Source organism: Nicotiana tabacum, chromosome 19 (genome assembly GCF_000715075.1).
Source record: "Nicotiana tabacum cultivar K326 chromosome 19, ASM71507v2, whole genome shotgun sequence".
In the NCBI taxonomy this organism is placed as follows: Eukaryota; Viridiplantae; Streptophyta; class Magnoliopsida; order Solanales; family Solanaceae; genus Nicotiana; species Nicotiana tabacum.
Genome location: NC_134098.1, coordinates 142,443,995 through 142,468,884, shown reverse-complemented (window position 1 = coordinate 142,468,884; position 24,890 = coordinate 142,443,995). Strand labels below are relative to the sequence as shown.

The 24,890-nt window shown below is 40.2% G+C and overlaps 2 protein-coding genes across 2 annotated transcripts; both read left to right on the top strand.

The window, feature by feature from the left end:
- Nucleotides 1–13,213: 13,213 nt before the first annotated feature.
- LOC107789639 (ethylene-responsive transcription factor 2-like) lies at nucleotides 13,214–13,903 on the top strand. The gene has a single exon (NM_001325475.1). The coding sequence runs from the start codon at nucleotides 13,214–13,216 to the stop codon at nucleotides 13,901–13,903; it is 690 nt and encodes a 229-aa protein (NP_001312404.1).
- A 10,083-nt stretch (nucleotides 13,904–23,986) lies between these two features.
- LOC142173757 (uncharacterized) lies at nucleotides 23,987–24,370 on the top strand. Its single transcript, XM_075239405.1, has one exon. It carries the CDS (start codon nucleotides 23,987–23,989, stop codon nucleotides 24,368–24,370), a length of 384 nt encoding a protein of 127 aa, XP_075095506.1.
- Nucleotides 24,371–24,890: the final 520 nt, after the last annotated feature.

The following is a 24,890-nucleotide window of genomic DNA, read 5'->3' as shown; positions in this document are numbered from 1 at the left end:
ATAATTTATTTAATCAACGGAAATAATCAAATTCCTTCAAATGTAACAATTCTCAATATATTAATTAGATTCCTTCAATTCAAATAATTTTGAATTTATCAATTAAATCTCATTTACAGGAGTAACAAGTAATTCCTTAACAAGCAAGAATAATAATTCATTAAATTCCAAGGATTTTCTAATTTATCAATTAGCTTCACAAGCTGAAATAAATTATTAAAGTATCGTGTAATTATTATTATTAAGCACGATTTCTGCCAAGGACGTACGGCCCAATCCAGAGTGTCGTGTACACTGCCGAGGAATGTGCGGCGCGATCCATAGATGCATCTATCCTGTCGAGGCGTTCGGCCCGCTCCACAAAAAAGGAGGACATTTTCTTATGTACCTCCGGAAGGAGAGTATATTTATTATAAGATAAATTCGGGAGGAAGAACAATTTCTTTTAACAATTAATTAATTTAAACAGAAAATCAAGCATATGAGGTTTTCATCCTTTAATATCTTTATCTAACAATTCACAATATATTCATATATATCAATTAATATTAATTAATCAAAGAATACAATTTACACAAGTAATGCATGCTTTGAGTCCTAAACTACCCGGACTTTAGCATTAATAGTAGCTATGCACGGACTCTCGTCACCTCGTGCGTACGTAGCCCCCACAATTAGCAATAATTATTTAATTTTAATCACCTATGAGGTAGTTTCCCCCTCACAAGATTAGACAAGAGACTTACCTCGTCTTGCTCTAATTTAACCCACTAGAAGGCCTTTTCCACGATTATCCAACCCTGTCCAGCTCGAATCTAGCCAAAATAATTCGATATAATCACTAAAAATTATAGGAATCAATTCTATAAGAAAATACTACATTTTTAATAAAAATTCCAAAATTATTTAAATATTCGTCTGTGGGGCCCACATCTCGGAATCCGGCGAAAGTTATGAAATCTGACAACCCATTCAATTACAAGTTCAACCATACCAGTTTCACTCAAATCCGACTCTGAATCGATACCGAAATCTCAAAAATTCGCTTCTATGAGATTTCTAAATTTTTTCCAAATTTCAATCTCAAAACACTAATTAAATGGTGAAAACAATGATATATTTGTGTATATTGACCAAATCCGAGATGAAATCACTTACCCCAAATATCTTTCCTTGAAAATCTGTCAAAATCGCCTCTGCTCCAGCTCCAATTTGTTAAAAAAAAGCGAAAGAGACGAATGCCCTCTTTTTATAAAACTGCCCAAATAGCCTTCGATTGTGACCCTCGATCTTGGGTCTCGATCCTGGCCCTCGAGCCTTGCCCTCGATACTGTCCCTCGAGCCTTGCCCTCGATCCTGGCCCTCGAGCCTTGCCCTCGATCCTGGCCCTCGAGCCTTGCCTTCGATCATGGCCCTCGAGCTGGACCTTCGATCATGGCTTCGATACACAAGCTCGAGCCTGAGCCTCGTCAAACCTGGGCTCGTTATCTGGTCTCGATACCTGGGCTCGATATCTGGGCTCGATCACAGCCCAGAATGTCCAACAGAAAAGGAAAAATTGCAACAGCTTTTTAAATCCAATTTTTGATCCGTTAACCATCCGAAACTCACCCGAGGCCCTCGGGACCTCAACCAAATATACCAACAAATCCTAAAACATCATACGAACTTAGTCGAACCTCTAAATCACATCAAACAATGCTAAAACCACGAATTATACCCCAATTCAAGCTTAAAGAAACTAAGAATTTTTCAACTTCTACATTCGATGCCGGAACCTATCAAATCAAGTCCGATTGACCTCAAATTTTGCACACAAGTCATACATGACATGACGGAGCTGTGAAGATTTTCAGAACTGGATTCTGACCCCGATATCAAAAAGTCAACTCCCCGGTCAAACTTCCAAACTTTAAATTCCTATTTTTGTCATTTCAAGCCTAATTTCACTACGGACTTCCAAATAAAATTTCGATCATGCTCCTAAGTCCAAAATTAATATACGGAGCTGTTGGAATCATCAAAATTCTATTCCAGGGTCGTTTGCACATAATTAGATATCCGTTCACTATTTGAACTTAAACTTTTAAATTGTTCATCAAAATTCCATATCTCGGGCTAGGGACCTCGGAATTTGATTCCGGGAATACGCCCGAGTCCCAAATCACGATACGGACCTACCGGAACTATCAAAACACTGATCCGAGTCTGTTTGCTCCAAATGTTGACCAAAGTCAACTCAATTGAGTTTTAAAGCTCTAATTCACATTTTAATCGATTTTTTGAGGTCTTAGAACACATAATTAATTATTAAATTTAAAGATGACATTTTGGCCTCTCCACTGGACTTTTACTGCAGAAATCCTCTTGGATCTCAACTGGCGAACCTGTTTATCAACAATGGCAATTGTCTCCTCTTCATAACCCAAGCTATTATCTAGCTGAACTGTGCTGAATTCTAACACATGTGATAGGTCGGAATGATACTTCCAGAGCATAGATACATGAAAGACCGGATGAACTCCCGATAGGCTGGGAGGCAATGCAAGCTCATAAGCAACCTCCCCAACTCGTTTTAACACCTCAAATGGGCCTATAAACCTTGGGCTCAACTTGCCCTTCTTCCCGAATATCATAATTCCCTTCATCGGCGAAACTTCAAGAGAACGTTTTCACCTACCATAAATGATACATCACGCGCTTTCTGATCCACGTAACTCTTTTGTCTGGACTGTGCTGTACGAAGTCGCTCCTGAATCAACTTTACCTTTTCTAAGGCATCCCTTACCAAATCAGTACCATATAACTTAGCCTCACTTGGCTCAAACCATCCAATAGGTGAACGACAATGCCGACCATATAAAGCCTCAAATGGAGCCATTTCGATGCTGGATTGGTAACTGTTATTATAAGCAAACTCGGCCAAAGGCAGGAAACGATCCCACTGACCTCCAAAGTCGATCACACATGACCTAAGCATATCCTCCAAAATCTGAATTGTCCGCTCTGACTGCCCGTCGGTCGCGGATGAAATGTTATGCTGAACTCTACACGGGTCCCCAACTCACTCTGTACTGCTCTCCAGAAATGTGAAGAAAATTGGGGGCCTCTATCTCATATGATAGAAATTGGCACACCGTGCAACCGAACTATATCCGAAATATAAATCTGGGCCCAACCTTTCTGAAGTATACGTAGTCACAACAGGAATAAAATGTGCCGACTTGGTCAACCTGTCAACAATCACCAAAACTGCATCAAATTTCCTCAAGGTCCGCGACAACCCAACTACAAAGTCCATAGTAATTCGTTCCCATTTCCACTCTGGTATAGTCATCTGTTGAAGTAGGCCACCTGGCCTCTGGTGCTCATAATTAACTTACTGGCAATTTAGACACCTAGATACATACTCAACTATGTCCTTTTTCATTCGTCGCCACCAATAATGTTGCCTCAAGTCACGATACATCTTAGTAGCACCTGGATGAATAGAATACCGAGAACTGTGTGCCTCATCCAGGATCTTTTTCCTCGGTCCATCCACATTAGGAACACATAGACGATCCTGGAGTCACAGAACACCATCCGCTCTAATAGTAACTTCCTTGGCACCACCTCGTAGTACCATTTCACGAAGAACCATCAAGTATGGGTCATCATAATAGCGAGCCTTGATCTGCTCAAATAGTGAAGATTGGGCCACCACACATGCAAGAACTCGGTTGGGCTATGAAATATCCAGCCTCACAAGTTTGTTAGCCAAGGACTGAATATCTGAGGCTAATGGCCTTTCCTCTCCTGAAATGAAAACCAAACTACCCATACTCTCTGCTTTCCTGCTAAAGGAATTTGCAACCACATTTGCTTTGCCCGGATGATACAAGATAGTAATATCATAATCTTTTAGTAACTCCAGCCATCTGCGCTGCCTCAAATTTAGATCCCTCTGCTTGAACAAATGCTACAAACTGCGATGATCAGTGTAAACTTCACAAGACACCCCATAAAGATAATGCCTCCAAATCTTTAGAGCGTGAACAATCGCAGCTAACTCCAAATCATGTACTGGATAATTCTTCTCGTGGGGCTTCAGCTGACGTGAAGCATATGCAATAACTTGCCTTTCCTACATCAATACACAACCCAAGCCAATGCGTGACGCGTCACAATACACTGTATATATTCCGAACCATATGGTAACACTAACACGGGTGCTGTAGTCAGTGCTATCTTGAGCTTCTGAAAGCTTGACTCGCAATCATCGGACCATCAGAACTGAATACCCTTCTGGGTTAATTTGGTCAAAGGTGCTACAATAGATGAAACACCTTCCACGAATCGACGATAATAACCTGCTAAACCTAGAAAACTCCTGATCTCAGTCGCCGAAGTGGGACGATGCTAATTCTGAATTGCCTCAATCTTTTTGGGATCAACTTTAATACCTTCGCCCGATACAATATGTCCCAAAAATGCTACAGACTCTAGCCAAAACTCACATTTAGAGAACTTAGCTTATAGTTTTTGTTCCCGTAATGTCTGAAGCACTACTCTCATATGCTGCTCATGTTCCTCCATACTGCGTGAGTAGATCAATATGTCATCAATGAAGACAATGACAAACAAATCAATATATGGCATGAATACCATGTTCATCAGATCCATAAATGATGCTGGGGCATTAGATAAACCGAAGGACATCACCAGAAACTCATAATGACCATATCTAGTCCGAAAAGCAGTCTTCGGAACATCCGAATCCTGAATCTTCAACTGATGGTACCCTGACCTCAAGTCGATCTTAGAGAATACCCTAGCACCCTGCAACTGGTCAAATAGATCATCAATACGTGGCAACGGGTACTTGTTCTTAATAGTGACTTTGTTCAATTGGCGATAATCAATACACATCTGCATTGTTCCAACCTTCTTCTTCACAAATAATACTGGTGCACCTTGGGGCGATACACTCGGTCTGACGAACCCTTTGGCTAGTAACTCTTAAAGTTGTTCTTTCAATTCTTTCAATTCCTTTGGAGCCATGCGATACGGTGGAATAGGTAAAGGCTGGGTATCTGAAGCCAAGTCAATACAGAAATCAATATCACGATCAGGTAGCATACTTGGAAGATCTGACGGAAATACATCGGAGAACTCCCGAACTGCAGGCACTGAATCAATAGCCGGAGTCTCTGCAGTAGTATCCCAAACATAGGCTAGATAAGCCAAACAACCCTTCTCAACCGTGTGTTGAGCCTTTATAAAAGAAAGAACTCGATTAAATGAACTAACAGACGAACCCTTCCACTCCAGCTTAGGCAATGCTGGAATAGCCAAGGTAACAGTCTTGGCATGACAATCTAGAATAGCATGATATGGAGATAACCAGTCCATGCCCAGAATAATTTCAAAATCGGTCATCTCAAGCAATAGGAGATCTGCTCTAGTTTCATAATTGTAGAATGTAATAATACAGGACCGGTAGATCCAGTTCACAACAACAGAATCGCCCACAGGAGTGGACACATAAACAGGAGTACGCAAGGACTCACGAGAAACACCCAGGAATAGAGCAAATAGAGATGACACATATGAATACGTAGATCCCGGATCAAATAATACTGAGGCATCTTTGCCACAAACAAAAATAATACCTGTAATCACGGAATCTGAGGCCTCTGCATCTAGTGTAGCCGAAAAAGCATAGAATCGAGCTGGAGCGCCAACTGGCTGGCCTCCGCCTGGCTGACCTCCACCTCTAGGACGGCCCCTACCCACCTGTCCTCCACCTCTGGGTGGTCGAACTACTAGTGGAGCAGCTGGTCCAGTAATCATAGGCTGCTGACCCTGTTGTACTGGTCTACCCCTAAGCCTGGGGCAAAACCTCTACATGTGACTATGATCCCTGCACTCGTAACAACTCTTCGGTGTGATGGGTTGCTGACTAAGTGTCTGGCCCTGGGGACGTGAATACCCACTGGGAGGACCCTGAATAGATGGTGGGCGGTAAGAACTCTCTGGGATAGCACTGAGATAAGGTCGCACTGGAGCACCTCGAGGAGGTGGTGGTGTTAGATATGGGGGTCTGCTGGATTGCCCCCTCACGAACTGACCTCTGCCCCCAGACGGAGCACCTCTGAACTCTCCAAAGTACCTGAACCGCTTATCTCTCATAATCTGCTCTCGGCTCCGCTGGCGTACACCCTCAATCCTCCTGCTATCCCCACAACTCGCTCATAAGAAGTACCCATCTCAACCTCTCGAGCCATAGTGGCCTGAATACCAGTATGTAAACCAGCTACAAACCTTCGCACTCTCTCCGCCTCAGTAGGGAGTATCATAAGTGCATGGAGAGATAATTCAGAAAACCTCGCCTCATAATCAGTCACTGATGTGGCTGGGTCTACCGGAAATAAACCGGCCTGAGTCATATTGTCCATGAATCGTAGCATACGACCCATGACATCCTGAAATCCTGGTGCAGATGTGAAGTCCACCGGAGCTGGCTCTACCACAGGCACCTCACCCTACTCCTTAATAATGGGATTCTCTGCTGGAACCACTGGCGGCATAATTGGAATAGTCCTGGGATGTCCTCGCCCTCTACCACGGGCTGGAGCCCTCCCTCGGCCTCGGCCTCTGCGTCGACCTCTAGCAACTGGGGGAATAGCTCTTCCCTGGCCTGGAACCTCATTCGAGCGCGTTCTCACCATCTGAGAGAGAATAAGAGAAGGATATTTAGAACTACATCAATTGCACGATGGAATATGAAGAAAGGTAATTTCCTAACACCCTATAGCCTCTCGAAGATAAGTACAGACGTCTCCGTACCGATCCGCAAGACTCTATTAGGTCTGCTCATAACTTGTGAGACCTACGTGAACCTAGTGCTCTGATACCATGTTGTCACGACCCAATTTCACCTGTAGGTCGTGATGGCGCCCAACACTACAGCTAGGCAAGCCAACTAATAAATTAAGCATACATTGATAAAATTTAAAACCAAGAAACCCCAAACTCTACCAACGTGTGTGCCAAGACCTGGTATCACAAGTGCATAAGCATATAGTAGATGATACAAAACTCCAAATACTGTCTGAAATGAAATAGATAGAATGTAAATATAAGAAGAGACACTGGTAGCTGCAGAACAGCTCAGAAAGGCAGCTCATCACTATGCCTCGGGATGACGTGGATATGTGATGATAGGTCCTCCACTAGTACCTGTCTCAGATCCTGCACAAAAAGTGCAGCAAGTGTAGTATGAGTACGTAAACAACGTGTACCCAGATTAGATAAGAGACTTACCTCGTTTTGCTCCAATTTAACCTACTAGAAGGCCTTTTCCATGATTATCCAACCCTGTCCAGCTCGAATCTAGCCAAAATAATTCGATATAATCACTAAAAATTATAGGAATCAATTCTATAAGAAAATACTATATTTTAAATAAAAATCCCGAAATTAATTAAATATTCGTCTGTGGGGACAATATCTCGGAATCCGGCAAAAGCTATGAAATCCGACAACCCATTCAATTATGTGTCCAACCATACCAGTTTCACTCAAATCCGACTCCGAATCGATACCGAAATCTCAAAAATTCGCTTCTATGAGATTTCTAAATTTTTTTCAAATTTCAATCTCAAAACACTAATTAAATGGTGAAAACAATGATATATTTGTGTATATAGACCAAATCCGAGTTGGAATCACTTACCCCAAATGTCTTTCCTTGAAAATCTGTCAAAATCGCCTCTGCTCCAGCTCCAATTTGTTAAAAAAGTTGGTATTGGTTCAACTTTTCAACTTTTGCACACAAGTCATACATGACATAACGGAGCTGTGAAGATTTTCAGAACTCGATTCCGACCCCGATATCAAAAAGTCAACTCCGCGGTCAAACTTTCAAACTTTAAATTCTTATTTTTGCCATTTCAAGCCTAATTTCACTACGGACTTCCAAATAAAATTTCGATCACGCTCCTAAGTCCAAAATCAACATACGGAGCTGTTGGAATTATCAAAATTCTATTTCGGGGTCGTTTGCACATAATTAGACATCCGGTCACTATTTGAACTTAAACTTTTAAATTTTTCATCAAAATTCCATATCTCAGGCTAGGGACCTCGGAATTTGATTACGGGCTTATGCCCGAGTCCCAAGTTATGATACGGACCTATCGAAACTGTCAAAACACTGATCCAAGTCCGTTTGCTCAAAATGTTGACCAAAGTCAACTCAATTGAGTTTTAAAGCTCTAATTCACATTTTAATCCATTTTTTACATAAAAGCTTTTCAGAAATCTTTACGGATTACGCACGCAAGTCGAGGAATGATAAATAGTATTTTTGAGGTCTTAGAACACATAATTAATTATTAAATTTAAAGATGATATTTTGGGTCATCACAGGTACAAACTTTAAGAAACTCAATTTAGAAAAATTCTATAACTCACTTTCTGTAACTAATGGAAAAAGAGAAGATTGCATAAACAACGCAGCCATAAGTAAAACAAATGATCAGTTGATACAAATTGAGATTAATATTAAGAAACCAAATTGAGGAAAATACATAACAAGAGAAAGAAACTCACTTTCTGTATAAACAATGGAGCAATAAGCAAAGCAAATTATCATGGATGCAAATTTGAATCAAGAACGTCAAAAGATAGAAACTTTAAGAAACCCAATTGAGAAAAAAATGGCAAATAAGAGAAACCCATTAACCTTTCTGTACCAGGTGACCTTTAATAACACAACCCAAGAAGAAAATGCAAGAAATTCCCTTTTGCTTCTTGAGGAAGCTTAAAATTACAGGGAAGGGTAATGTACTTCAATCTTCTAGGTGACGTGAATTGGGATTCAATTAGGGGAATGTGAATTAAAAAAAATCCCACTCATGAAATAATTAGTTGATTTACCAGTTGAAAACCCTAATACAAAGAACAATCGAAGCCACAAAGCCTAATAAAGATAAATTTTGGTTAAAACCCAGAAGTATCAAAGGGATTTAAGCTGTAGAGGAACATGTAAAGAAATAAAATAATTTCTAATTAACAGATTATACCTTTTGAATCCTGAAAATTTCTCTTTCTTAGACGCAGGTATTGGGTCAATGGAGAAGAAAATTTCAGGGGTGCTGGATTTGGTACCGGTAGAACCGAGCGACTTAGTGGTGGAGATGGAGATTTTGACGGGTCTATAGAGAGGGTGGAGATTTCGACGGTTCTTTCTTATGCCCTTTCAAAATAGTGAAAATTTTCACTGAAAGAAATAATGGAGGGAAATTTTTGATGAAATTTTTTCCTTTATTTTTTAGCACACTTATTAAGTGTTGTTTTTGTGATTAAAAAGATAGCATGCTTTAAAAGCGTGGTATATAAGTGAATAAGTATTGCCAAATATTTTATGATTTGGCAATACTTAAAACGCATTTTCTTCACGTTTAGAAAGTACACTTTAGAAACTTAGCTTAAACTTCCGTGGCCAAAAGATCAAAATAAAGGCTTACACTTATAAAGCGTTCCCATAGATATTATTGGCAATGCTTTCCGAGCGTTGTCTAAAATTAGTGTAGTCTTAGGCCAAATTTGTTGTAGTGTGAATTAAAACATTTCTTCAAGCTGATCCCTTAAAGCATTGGTTGTTAATTAGAAACCTTTCCTCTATTTCAAAAGTCAAAAGGTTTAATTAAAATATATTTGCTCTAATTTGCATTTTAAGAAAATTATGGAGTATCTCATTCAATGATGTATCTCTCGATCGGGAGGATTTACACTGCTGTAATTTTGTTTAGTTCTGATTAGTTGTTACTTGTTAGGAATACTCTGTCTAACACTTCATAGTTTGGGGCTTCCACATGTTCCCATGAAAGTGTAGGCTTCCACTTCACTTCTGCAATTTTAAAACTTATTATAATTAATCATGGAATTGTTTTGCTTTATTGCACATGCTGTGTTCTGACAAAATTATATATATTGCTAAAATAACTTTACAATTTCCAACATTGAATCATCAAGTATAAAACAATTATTACTTGAAACGAGTATATAATCATCAAGGTTCTTTTGTACTTTTTAAAAAAATTATCAGATATGTATTATTTAACAATCATAATAAAACTAACAGAGAAACAAACTAATCGTTAACAAGTGGCAGAACAAGTACTTTATAATATACGAAAAAACTAAAAGTCCCCTATAATTAAGGTCGATACAGCTTGTCTTTAAGTAACAGACATGCAGGTGAATTATCAACCCTGCTGCAAATTATGATGCTAATTCTTCAAATAAAAAGGAGAAATCAATTGCAATTCATCTACATTCGGAACTAAAATAAGTCAGATAATAGAATAATATATATAGTGCAAAAACATCATTTTCCTTGTGTATTTTGTTGGGTGAAAAACATTTTCCTCAAAAAAATGTATTCTGCGGATTGTGCTTTGCATCATAAAAGCATTTTCTGGATCATTTGCAAGCGTTGGATTGGTTATAAAAATAGTTAACATATTGTACCAAACACACATGGGATACAGTTCAATTCTTTATCTGTTGATAATGTTCTCCCCTCACCCTTTGGAGAGCTTCTCGCAAGCCATGTGCAACAAAGATCTATAAGATTATGTCCACCTTGTCAACAAAGTAATATTGTATTTAAGCATTAATTGCATCTTAAACAAAAGATGAGCAGAAAAAGAGAGAAGCAACCTGTAGGCTGTAGCCATACCCCATTTAATTTATATTTCCTGTCTAATATTGCGTGCTATTTTTAATATATTTTCACCTTTTTGAAAATCTAATGGACCTTTCTTTCTTAAAATAGAATATAAATGTTTCTTACATTTGACAGCAAATGCAATCAGTTAAACCAAAGTAAAAACAAAGAAGTATATATGCTAAGCTTGCCCACGAAAAATATATTTCCGTTATAAATTAACTGATCTCAAGTAATTCTGAATTAATTTTAAGAAATGAACTTGACTTTACGTGATGGGAAAACATCTTATATTTTTTCAAGGAGGAATATATCATTTCTTGAAATTGAAGATAAGTATATTATTTTATTCCTCGTCAAATATTAGGATAATAAAATCTAAAATGCATAACATAAATGTGCTTAAAATGGAGTATCAACTGGAATAAAGCTTGTAGATGGAGATGATGAAATCCACCCCTCCCAAGTCTGGGACAATCTCTCATGATATGCCTAGTATCACCACACTCATAACACCCCCTTTGAGGTCGCGACTGCTCGTACTGAGTCTGTGTCGGATAACTGGAATAACCACTATAAGAATCTCATGTCGGTAGTGCACTGTAAACTGGAGCACTCCGAGTAATCTGATGTGCGGACTGAGCTGACCGACTGCTCGAGCCTCCTCTATAATGGGTCCTATCTGAAGAGTAAAATCCACTGAACCCTCCAGATCTTCGAGACCTTTTGGCCTCCTTAGACTCCCTTTCCTCGCCTAAAACACCCTCAATCTTCCTTGCAATCTCCACTACTTGTTGAAATAGAGTATCAGTTTGCAATTCTCGAGCCATGCATATTTTAGTATCATAATCAAGCCCCTCAATGAATCTGCGGACCCGTTCCCTGATTGTAGGAACCAAGATAGGTGCATGACGGGCTAACTCACTGAACCTGATAGCATATTCTAATACTGTCATAGTGCCCTGACGCAAACGTTCAAACTATGTGCGCCACGCATCTTTGAGAGTCTGGGGAACAAGCTCTTTCAAGAATATTTTTGAAAATTGAGCCCAAGTTGGCGGTGTGGCATCGGCTGGTCTACCTTCTTCATAGATTTGCCACCATCGATACGCTTCGCCTGACAGTTGAAATGTAGTAAAGGAAACTCCGCTCACTTCCACAATACCCATGGTGCGGAGAATACGGTGACAATTTTCCATAAATCCTTGGGCATCCTCTGTAACTGTACCACTGAAAGTGGGTGGATTATATTTCTTAAACCTTTCAAGTCTTTTTTGTGCTTCTTCTGATGTCTCGAGCCTGACCTCAGGCCGAACCAGAATAACAAGTTGTACCGGTACTACACCTGGAACCTTTCCAACATGAACCTGCTGCTCTGGAGTTGTGGTAGGAGTCTGAGCTACTCCCCCAATCTGCGGAATGTTTGGTGTAACAGAGATCAATCCCGCCTGAGAGATCAATTCCTTTAATTACCAAAAAAAAAAGAAAAGAAGGAGAAATCAATTGCAATTCATCTACATTCGGAAGTAAAATAAGTCAGATAATAGAATAATATATATAGTGCAAAAACATCATTTTCCTTGTGTATTTTGTTGGGTGAAAAACATTTTCCTCAAAAAAATGTATTCTGCAGATTGTGCTTTGCATCGTAAAAGCATTTTCTGGATCATTTGCAAGCGTTTGATTGGTTATAAAAATAGGTAACATATTGTACCAAGCACACATGGGATACAGTTCAATTCTTTATCTGTTGATAATGTTCTCCCCTCACCCTTTGGAGAGCTTCTCGCAAGCCATGTGCAACAAAGATCTATAAGATTATGTCCACCTTGTCAACAAAGTAATATTGTATTTAAGCATTAATTGCATCTTAAACAAAAGATGAGCAGAAAAAGAGAGAAGCAACCTGTAGGCTGTAGCCATACCCCATTTAATTTATATTTCCTGTCTAATATTGCGTGCTATTTTTAATATATTTTCACCTTTTTGAAAATCTAATGGACCTTTCTTTCTTAAAATAGAATACAAATGTTTCTTACATTTGACAGCAAATGCAATCAGTAAAACCAAAAGTAAAAACCAAGAAGTATACATATGCTAAGCTTGCCCATGAAAAAAATATTTCCGTTATAAATTAACTGATCTCAAGTAATTCTGAAATTTTAAGAAATGAACTTGACTTTACGTGATGGGAAAACATCTTACATTTTTTCAAGGAGGAATATATCATTTCTTGAAATTGAAGATAAGTATATTATTTTATTCCTCGTCAAATATTAGGATAATAAAATCTAAAATGCATAACATAAATGTGCTTAAAATGGAGTTCACAGAAATTCCTTACAAAAAATAAAGGTAGGGACTAGAGCTCCAATCATAGGCCAAGCATATAAATAGACGTAGGATATCAACAATTCTATTCATCCAGAATTAATAAACCCTAGTAAGTGAAAGTGAAAGAAACTACTCATCCAAATATCTATAGAAAAGTAAATGAATCCCAATAATGCAACCTTCTCTTTCTCTGAGCTTGATTTCCTTCAATCAATAGAAAACCATCTTCTGAATTATGATTCCGATTTTTCTGAAATTCTTTCGCCGATGAGTTCAAGTAACGCATTGCCTAATAGTCCTAGCTCAAGTTTTGGCAGCTTCCCTTCGGCAGAAAATAGCTTGGATACCTCTCTTTGGGATGAAAACTTTGAGGAAACAATACCAAATCTCCAACTTGAAGAAAAGTCCGAGTCCGAGGAGGAAACAAAGGGGCATGTGGTGGCGCGTGAGAAAACCACGACACAAGATTGGAGACGGTACATAGGAGTTAAACGGCGGCCGTGGGGGACGTTTTCGGCGGAGATAAGGGACCCGGAGAGAAGAGGCGCGAGATTATGGCTAGGAACTTACGAGACCCCAGAGGACGCAGCATTGGCTTACGATCAAGCCGCTTTCAAAATCCGCAGCTCGAGAGCTCGGCTCAATTTTCCTCACTTAATTGGATCAAACATGCCTAAGCCGGCTAGAGTTACAGCGAGACGTAGCCGTACGCGCTCACCCGAGCCATCGTCTTCTTCATGCACCTCATCATCAGAAAAGGGGACAAGAAAAAGGAAAATAGATTTGATAAATTCCATAGCCAAAGCAAAATTTATTCGTCATAGCTGGAACCTACAAATGCTGCTATAACTGTATTTGGAAGGAATTAATTAAGGGTATTCTATTTTTTTGTATTAGAATTTAGAATAATCACCTAAAGCTCCTGAAATCGGGAGCTATGCCTTCCAAGCAAAATAATTAGCAGCAAAAAAAAAAAAAAACTAGCAGCTCCATCCAAATTGGTAGAGATATTCCTTTCCACGGAGTAAACTGATAAAGAAAAAAATTGAAGAAAAAAAAATTTAAAAAAAAAAACTAAGCCCACTAGGAAATTCAACCCACAACACATGAAATATAAAAAAGAACTGCGAAATTTTAAAAAGAACTGCGATTCAAATAATTACAACTCCCAAAATCCGGTAGAAATAAGTCACAATCTCTAAAGAGAAAATATTGAGTGTATATATACATCAGAGTCTAGTAAAATAAAGAAAGCAACATATTAAGGATACAGGGGGACTCCGAGGTCTGCGGACGCTGGCAGATATACCTTGAAGTCTCCACGTACGGTCCAGCTCACTGGTATCTAGTTTGGTAGGAAGAACTTGGATCTGCACAAAAAAAGTGTAGAAGTATAGTATGAGTACACCACAACGGTACCCATTAACTGCCAAGACTAACCTCGGTAAAGTAGTGATGAGGTCAGGTTAGGGCCCTACTAGAATAAAAAAGAAACAAGACAGTAGATATAACAATATAATGAAATGACGAGGAATTTAAACAATGAGAAGTTACAGAAAAGTAACAAAACAACGAATAAAGGTAAACAACCGGGGCGCTCTCGAGATACCGTCTCGTAGTCCCAAATGTAAATGCACAATAGGGGGAGCTCCCGAGGTACCGCAGGGGCACTCCCGAGGTACCGCCTTGTAGTCTCAAAAGTAAATACACTACACATAACATATGGAACAACAAGTTTACAACAAGGACTCATATAGTTAAAGACTCATGAATACAAAATCAAAGAAGCAGGTAATTCAACTAAGCATGTTGCAAAAATTGCAAGTAAGAGTTAAGATACGTAGGCATGCTACATTAGGCTAAACATGATGACTACACATGCTAGAGTAACTTAGTTAAGGAATTAAAAGAAAACTACTCAGCAAGAACCAGATTCTTCAACATTTAACCCAAGTACGCACTTGTCACCTCGCATACACGACCTTCACGTATTGCAAATATAACAGTACCAAAATCTAAAGGCAATTTTTCCCACACAAGGTTAGACAAGTCACTTACCTCAAATCTCGCTCAATCAGTCGATAATAATGCCTTTCCTTCGACTTTCCGACTCTGAACGACTCAAATCTAGCAAAAAGAAATTACATACTATAAATACAACTACAAGAAACTAATTTAAATAATAAATCTACGACTTAGCAAAGAATCGAAAAATTACACCAAAATGCCAACCCGGGCCCACGTCTCGGAATCGGATAAAAGTCACAAAATACGAACACTCATTCGATAACGAATCCAACCATACTAAATTTATCAAAATCCGACACCAAATCGCCACTCAAATCCCCAAATTAAACTCTCCAAATTCCTAGCCGCAAACTCCCAAATTCCACCTTAAATACAAACAAACTTGGTGGAAAAATCAATGGAGAAACAAGGTTATTGATAAAAAATGAGCACACGAGACTTACCTCAAGAAAACCCTCGAAACGCCTCTCAAGAATCGCCAAAACCCGAGCTCATCAAAATGTTTAAAATGAAGCATAATCGCAAACCCTTGTATTTAAGTGTTCTGCTAGCACTTCCACTTTTGCGGAAACTTAACCGCTTCTGCTGCGTCGCAGAAGCGACCAATCGCCCGCATCTGCGGCTTCTTCCACTCTTGCGTCCCCTCACTCCGCTTCGGCGGACTCGCTTCTTCGAACCTCCATGCCGCTTATGCTATCCTAGCTCGTTTTTCCAATTCTGCTTCTGCGGTCACGCATGTGCGGCAATTCCCTCGCACCTGCGGCCAACTGCATACCCAATCCAAAACTCACACCTGCGCATTCCAGTCTGCACCTACGGGCTCGCACCTACGATCAAAGCTCTACAGGTGCGGTTACACCAGCAGAGCCTAGTCTTCATCAATTTCTCAACTTTAACTCGATCCGTTAACCATACGAAATCAACCCGAGGCCTCCGGGACCTCAACCAAACATACCAACAAGTCCTAAAACACCATACGAACTTAGTCAAGTCTTTAAATCACATCAAATAACGCTAAAAATATGAATTGCACATCGATTCAAGCCTAATAAACTTTAGTAAATTTAAACTTCTACATTCGACGCCGAAACCTATCAAATCAAGTCCGATTGACCTCAAATTTTGCACACAAGTCATAATTGCCATTACGGACCTACTCCAACTTTCGGAATCGAAATCCGACCCCGATATCAAAAAGTCCACTCCCGGTCAAACTTTCAAAAAATTATCCAATTTTCCAACTTTCACCAGTTGACGCTAAAATGACCTATGGACCTCCAATTCAACATCCGAACACGCTCCTAAGTCCAAATTCACCCTCCGGAGCTATTGGGACCTTCGAAACTCCATTCCAGATTCGTGTTTACACAAATAAACCTACAATTAATTTCTACGACTTAAACTTCCATTTTAAGGACTATGATTCCCATTTTACTCCGAAGCCAAAAATAAATTCTCCTCGTAAGTCACAAAACCCAAAAATGAAATAGAGGGAGAAATAAATAGGGGTTTGGGGCTAATACTCTCAAAACGAGCAGCCGGGTCGTTACATCCTCCCCCTCTTAAAATAAATATTCGTCCTCTAACGAGTATAGGGACATACCTGAAGTGGGGACAAGATGAGGATATCGTCTACGCATATCAAGCTCGGTCTCCCAAGTCGTCTCCTCGACCTGATGACCCCTCCACTACACCTTCACTGACGCGATGTTCTTTGACCTCAACTTTCGGACCTGCCTGTCCAAGATGGCCACCGGCTCCTCAACATAAGATAGATCCTTGTCTAACTAGACTGAGCTGAAGTCTAACACATGAGACGGATCGACGTGATACTTCCGGAGCATGGAAACATAGAATACTGGATGAACTGCAGCGAGACTAGGTGATTGTGCAAGTCTGTAAGCCACCTCTCCAACCCTCTCAAGAATCTCAAAAGGCCCGATATATCTAGGGCTCAACTTGCCTTCCTCCCGAACCTCATAACACCCTTCATGGGCATAATCCGGAGCAAGATCCGCTCCTCAACCATGAATGCAATGTCACTAACCTTCCGATCCGTATAAACTTTCTACCTGGACTAGGCTGTACGAAGTTGATCCTGAATCAATTTAACCTTTTCCAAAGTATCCTGAACCAGGTCTGTACCCAATAACCTAGCCTCACCCGGCTCGAACCAGCCCACTGGAGATCGACACCGTCTACCATATAGAGCCTCATACGGTGCCATCTGAATGCTTGACTGATAACTGTTGTTATAGGCAAACTCTGCAAGTGGCAAGAATAGATCCAAAACACCCCCAAATTCTATCACGTAGGTACGAAGAATGTCCTCCAATATCTGAATAGTATACTTGGGTTGTACGTCCGTCTGAGGGTGAAATGTTGTGCTCAACTCCACCCGAGTACCAAACTCATACTGTACGGCTCTCCAGAACCGCGATGTAAACTGCGTACCCCGGTCAGAGATGATAGATACCGGTACACCATGAAGCCTGACAATCTCGCGAATGTAAACCTGAGCTAGCTGCTACGAAGAGTAAGTAGTAACCACAGGAATGAAATGAGATGACTTGGTCAATCTATCCATAATCACCCAAACTGCATCGAACTTCCTCTGAGTCTGTGGGATCCCAACAACAAAATCCATAGTGATCCACTCTCATTTCCACTCTGAAATCTCTAACTACTGAAGCAATCCATCCAGTCGTTGATGCTCATACTTCACCTGCTGACAATTTAGGCACCGAGCTACATGTTCCACTATGTCCTTCTTCATCCGCCTCCACTAATAGTGCTGCCTCAGGTCCTGATACATCTTCGCGGCACCTGGATAACTGGAGTACCACTAACTGTGAGCCTCCGGGAGAATCAACTCACGTAATCCATCTATATTGGGCATACATAGCTTGCCTTACATCTATAATACACCGACATCTTCAATTGTGACCTCCTTGGCATTGCCATACTGAACCGCGTCATTAAGGACAAACAGATAGGGGTCATCATACTGACGCTCTCTGATACGATAATAAAGAGAAGATTGCGAAACCATACAAGCCAAAACTCACCTCGGCTCAGAAACATCCAATATGACAAACTGGTTGGCCAAGGCCTGCACATTCAAGGCTAAAGGCCTCTCTCCTACTGGTAAATATACTAAACTGCCCAAACTCCCCGCCTTGCGACTCAAGGCATCGACCACCATATTGGCCTTTTTGGGATGATAAAAAATTGTGATGTCATAGTCCTTAAGAGGCTCCAACTATCTCCACTGTCGCAAGTTAAGATCCTTCTATTTAAATAGATGTTGTAGACTCCGGTGATCGGTGTAGACCTCACAAGGGACACCATACAAATAATGACGCTAGACCTTCAAGGCATGAACAATAGATGCTAAGTCGAGGTCATGGACATGATAGTTCTTCTCATGCACCTTCAGTTGTCTAGATGTGCAGGCAATCACCCTACCGTCCTGCATCAACGTTGCACCGAGACCAATGCGCGACGTATCACAATACACCGTATAGGACCCCGATTAAGTAGGCAACACTAACATTGGGGTTGTAGTCAAAGCAATCTTGAGCTTTTGAAAGCTCTCTTCACAATCCTTGGTCCACCTAAATGGAGCACCCTTCTGGGTCAATCTAGTCAAAGGTGCATCAATATACGAGAAACCCTCTACAAATCGATGGTAATAACCTACCAAGCCAAGAAAACTCCGGATCTCCATAGCTGAGGACGACCTGGGCCAACTCTGCACTGCTTCAATCTTTTTTGGATCTACCTTGATCCCCTCACTCGATACTACATGACCCAAAAGGCCACTGACTTTAGTTAGAATTCACACTTCAAACATTTTTCATATAACTTTTTTTCCCTCAAAGTTTGAAGCACGGTCCTCATATGCTTCTCATGATCCTCCCGACTTCGAGAGTACACCAGAATGTCATCAATAAACACAATGACAAAAGAGTCAAGATAGGGCTGAAACATACTGTTCATCAAGTACATGAACGCTGATGGGGTGTTGGTCAGCCCAAAAGACATCACAAGGAACTCGTAATGACCATATCGAGTCCTAAAAGTAGTCTTCGGGATATTTGGCTCCCGAATCTTTAACTGATGATAGCTTGAACGCAAGTCGATCTTAGAGAACACTTTGGTACCCTGAAGCTGATCAAATAGGTCATCAATACGTGGCAATGGATACCCGTTCTTCACTGTAACCTTGTTCAACTGGCGATAATCAATATACATTCGCATAGAACCATCCTTCTTCTTTACAAACAAGACAGGAGCACCCCAAGGCGACACACTAAGCCAAATAAAGCCCTTATCAATAAACTCTTGCAATTGTTCATTTAATTCTTTCAACTCTGGTAGGGCCATACGATAAGGTGGAATAGAAATAGGCTTAGTGCCCAGTAACAAATTAATGCCAAAGTCGATATCCTTGTCGTGAAGCATGCTTGGAAGATCTGCCGGGAAAATATCTGAATAGTACCTCACTACCGGAACTGACTCGATTGTAGGAGCATGAACACTAAAATCCCTCACATATTCCAGATAAGCATCACACCCCTTCTCAACCATTCGCTGAGCCTTAAGAAATGAGATACCCTACTAGGAACATGATCTAAGGTACCTCTCCATTCTAGTCGCGGTAGACATGTCCAACATCACCATCTTGGCGTGACAATCAAGAATAGCGTGATAGGGCGACAACCAGTCCATGCCCAAAATAATATCAAAATCTACCATACTGAGCAATAATAAATCGGCTCTAGTCTCAAAACCACTAATAACCATCAAACTTGACCGATACACACGGTCAACAACAAATGGAATCACCCACGGGTGTAGACACATAGACAGGAGAACTTAGAGAATCGCGGGATATACCCAAATATGAGGCAAAATAAGATGACACATAGGAATAAGTGGAGTCTAGATCAAATAAGACTAATGCATCTCTATGACAGACCGGAACAATACATGTGATGACAGAATCAGATGAAACTGCCTCTGACCTAGACGGAAGGGCATAATATCTGGCCTGGCCTCCTCTTCTAGGGCAACCTCTACCTGTCCGACCTCCACCTCTAGATGGCTGTGCAGGTGGGGTGGTAGCTAGTGTTGTAACTATAGCCTGAGGACTCGGTGGAGCACGCGATGCATGAGTGGTCTGCGAAGGTGCACCCCTCCTGAGTCTGGGGCAATCCCTCACCACATAACGAGTGTTACTACACTCAAAAAAAGATCTCGGAGGACATGGCTACTGTGACTAGCTCGGGGCTGATTGGTTGGACTGACCGCTGAAAGCACCCCATGCAGGAGGTGCACTAGACAATGGCGGTGTATAATAAGGAGCCTATTGATGGTAGGTTATAATTGCATGTTTTAGTTTCTCATCGCACTCTAATTTACTTCACTTTAATTGACTTTAAGCCTTAATTGCTAGTGTTTTGCACTAATTATGTGTTTTATGTCTTGTAGGAGTGATTCCAAGTTGTGTAGATATTGTGGCATAATTTCATGCTATTTTGGAGCTTTGAAGTCTGATAAAAACCCAAGGATTAAGTTGGGATCGAGTTCGGGGATCAACAGACACTAGTGCACTTAATGAGAAAATCGAAAAATCGAGAAGGACGTCACCCAGGTGTGCGAGCGCGAACTGGGCGCACATGTGAGGCAGAAGACCATCCAAAGTGCGCAGCCATATGCACGAGCACACTCCCAGGTGCGCTGCCGTGCACGTTCAACTCTGGAAAGAGTCCTATTATGCGTAGGAGAAGGTGTGTTCATTTGGGCCCGACCCTACTTGGTATATATACATGGAGAAACGATATGTTTGGGGCTTTTGACACATCTAAGACCTAATGAAGCTAAGAAGAAGTGGGGGAAGCAAGAGCACAAGGATTGCATGATTCAATCCTCACTCAAGACAAGAGTTTGGATCGATTATTCTTTCCTTTAACTTAAACTTATTTGTGATGAATTACTCCATATCTATGGAGTAGTTCTCTTTAGGGATTGATGGATTTTGTGTATTGATATTTGCTTGTGGATTATTAACTGTAATTTGTATGTATTGAATCGTTTTGGGTATTTTAATTATTGCATCTATTTTCACATGTTCATGCAATCGAGAGAGGCATAACTTGTGACATAGTTGTGTTATCTTGTTGGTTGAGTTTATTAGGTTTCTTAGTAATCGAAAGAGGCTAATTGAATTATTGTTTAACCCTAGTTAGGAGGATAATCGAGAGAGGTTCTCCTAAAGACCAATCCACTACAAATTCTTGCATATCTTCACTGAGCTTAAATTGGTTCATATTGTGAGGTTGAGACTTAATCGAGAGAGGAGTTTCTACTAAACGGTTGAACTAATATTTGAGTGAATTCGAGAGACTCACTTGAACATTAGAAGTGAATTAACTAGAGTTAAATCCAGACATTTATCTTGCACCTATCCAATCAATCCCTATTTTCTTCCATTTGATATCTTCTTTACTCATTGTTGTGATTGTCATTACTCAATAGTTTATACTTTTAGTAAAAAAAAAATTTAAATCACACAAATCTAATTGTCGATCGTCGTGGATAGTAATTAAACTAGAAGCTACAAAAATACTGTTTAAATCAAATCCTTGTGGATACAATATTTTTCTATACTATATTCGACCAGCGAGCCTATGTTTTATACATCAGTTTGTGCCGGGGATTGGCAATTAATAGTGTTTGAAATAGTTTGTAGTGTTAATTCAGAAAAAAAAATTCTTTTATTTTTTTCTTTTTTCGTTTAGTGTTACTTGATTGTGTGCAGACTGCAGGTTAAATTGGTGCATGACTCGATCCTCTTGGAAGGAAGTGATCCCATATGAACTAGAAATCGAGAAATAACTGCGACAGTTGAGGAAGGAAAGAAATCTCCCCGAGAATACAGAGAAGGTTGGACAATCCTCAACCAAGGAAGTTATGGTGGGAGATAATGATAATGTTGATTTGGCTGCAAGAGAGGCAGCCCAGCAAAGAGAAAAAGCTGTATGAGATGCTGAAGAGACAACTCTTCAAAATGCACAACTTGTCAATGAAGAGGAGAGGGCTCGGAGAATTGCTCAGAATCTACCTTTGGGTGTAGACCAATTCAGAAATATAGCTCCCGGTGCTGGGAGACCATTAGGTGATTATTCTATATCGATCTACAACCAAGACTTATCAAGTGTAAAACTGTCTCCAATTGCAGCTAACAATTTTGAGTTAAAGCAAGGGTTGCTTCAAACTCTTCAAAATAGCCGTGTCTTCACTTGAAAGATAAACGAAGATCCAAACAATCATCTGATGGACTTCACCAGATTATGAACACCTTTCAATACAACGGTGTGTCACAAAATGCAGTATACTTAAGGGCATTCCCTTTCACACTCAAAGAAGATACAAAGCACTGGCTTCGAAGCTTGCCTAATGGATCGATTAGAACATGGGATGAGATGACCAGAACATTTCTTGACAAATATTTCTCATCAGCTAAGACGAGCAAGTTTAGAAGAGAAATCCATAACTTCTTCCAGAACGAGACTAAAACTATGTTTGAAGCTTGGGAGAGGTTTAAGGAGATAGTGCGAAAGTGTCAACATAGCGGAATTGAACTCTAGATGCAACTCTAGGACTTTTGGTATGGATTGACACCCGCCGCTCGGAGAACATTGAGCAATGCAACTGGAGGTTCGTTGATGAAGAAGACTTTAGAGGATATAGTCACAATTCTAAATAAGTTATCTGAAGACGCAAATCAGTAGCCCTCTGAGATTTCTGAAAGAAGAAGATCAACTGTTGTTCACCAAGTCGATGCTAACACATCTATGCAGGTACAACTTGATGCCATGGCCAAGGAAATAAGGGAGTTGACCTTAGCTTCAATACACAGTGAGCCATATGCAGCGTGTGATATATGTGTAAGAGGGAACCCTACTCATGAGTGCCAAGCCTCAATCGAGGAAGATAATGCTATCGGGAATTATAACTTCAATGCAATGGGTCATAAGCACTTTGATTTTTCATGGAGTTCACTTGGGGGTACGACAAACGCATGGCAACAAAACAATCCCAGATTTCAAGGAGCTCCTGGTTTTGTGAATTAGCCGAGGCTGCAATTCCAGCCTCAATATTCCACTCAGCCTGGGCTAGAAGATCTAATGAAGTCCTTCAATGTCAAGACAGATGAGAGATTAGATGGTCATGGTTTATCTATCAAAGAACTTGGTACTGGTTTTCAAAACTTGGAGAAGAAAGTGGGACAAATTGCAACTGTATTGTCTGAGAAAATCCCAGGTACTCTACCAGCTGACACTGAAGAAATCCCAAGGAAACGGTGAATGTTGTGACCTTGAGAAGCGGGCAAGTGTTGAAAGATCCCGACCCTGTCCAACAAGAGAGTTTACCTGAAAAAGAAGTTGAAAAGCAGCTGAAAATGAAGTTGATAAGAAGAATAAAGGCAAGAAAAGAGTTGAGAAAAAGAAGAAGGATGAGACTTCAAGAAGGCAGGAATCTAATGAGAGCGAGCATATGCCTGCTCTACCCTTTCCCCAAAAGTTATATAGAGAAAAGCTGGACAAGTAGTTTGAGAGATTTTTAGATATGCTGAGACAGGTTAATGTAAATTTACCATTCACAGAAGTTCTCTCACAAATGCCAGCTTATGCCAAATTCTTGAAGGAGATCCTTACAAAGAAGAGGAAGATAGAAGACACCTCAGTGGTCAAGCTCACAGAGCATTGCAGCACAATCTTGCAAAACAAACTCCCACAAACGTGTGGAGATCTAGGGAGTTTTACTATACCTTGCTCGTTAGGCACTCTTAATTTTGATAAATCTTTATGGGATTCTGGTGCCTCAATTAATTTAATGCCTTTGTCTATTTACAAGAAGCTGGATAATGAGCTTGGAGAGATAAGGTCTGTGCTAAAATCTTTGCAGCTGGCAGACCAAAGAACTATAATACCCAAGGAGATAGTGGAAGATGTCTTAGTTCGGGTAGATAAGTTTGTATTTCATGTAGATTTCATTGTGGTGAAGATGGAGGAGAACAAAGAGGTCCACCTTATCTTAGGAAGACCATTCTTAGCAACGGGCAGAGCAATATTAGACATACATGATAGAAAGCTCATACTTAGAATGAGTGAGGAGACGGTGAATTTTGAGATGAATGTAGAGATGGGGGTGAGAAAGGAAAAGTTAACTGCAATTGTTGAGTGGAAGGTGAAGAGCTCAAAAGAGAAGTCCCAGTGATTGAGAAATACAAGTGTGGGGAGTACCCTAAGAAGGCTGGGAAGAAGCTATCTGCGTGGATGTGTGCACTAGTTCGGGAACGAAGAATGGTGCCCGACTTTGACTCAGACCCCGACTAGAGATTCAGGGAGGTTTCCTCTACCTCATGCCTTTTAATTGTGTGTCATGGGTACATGCCACAACTTAAAGTGTGGGGTGGAGGATATTTGTATGTTGTATGTATATGTATTTCTTTTTGCTTAGTTATAAAAGTTTGATGGAAATTGTTTTTTGGAAAACCATAAAAAAAAATTAAAATTTTCGATTTTTTCCAATGATGGATATCATTCGACAGGTTTCTTGAGGGATAAAGTTGAAAGAAAAAGACAAAAAGATTTTTTTAGTTAGTGTATTACCCTTGGTTTTTCTTTGTGCCGCGGTTCTTTTCCAGGGGTTTTGTTTGAACCGGGTGTAGTTAGTTTTTATTTTTGTTAGGAGTAGAAAACTTTGTGCTATGATTTGAATTGGAAGCAATATTTCT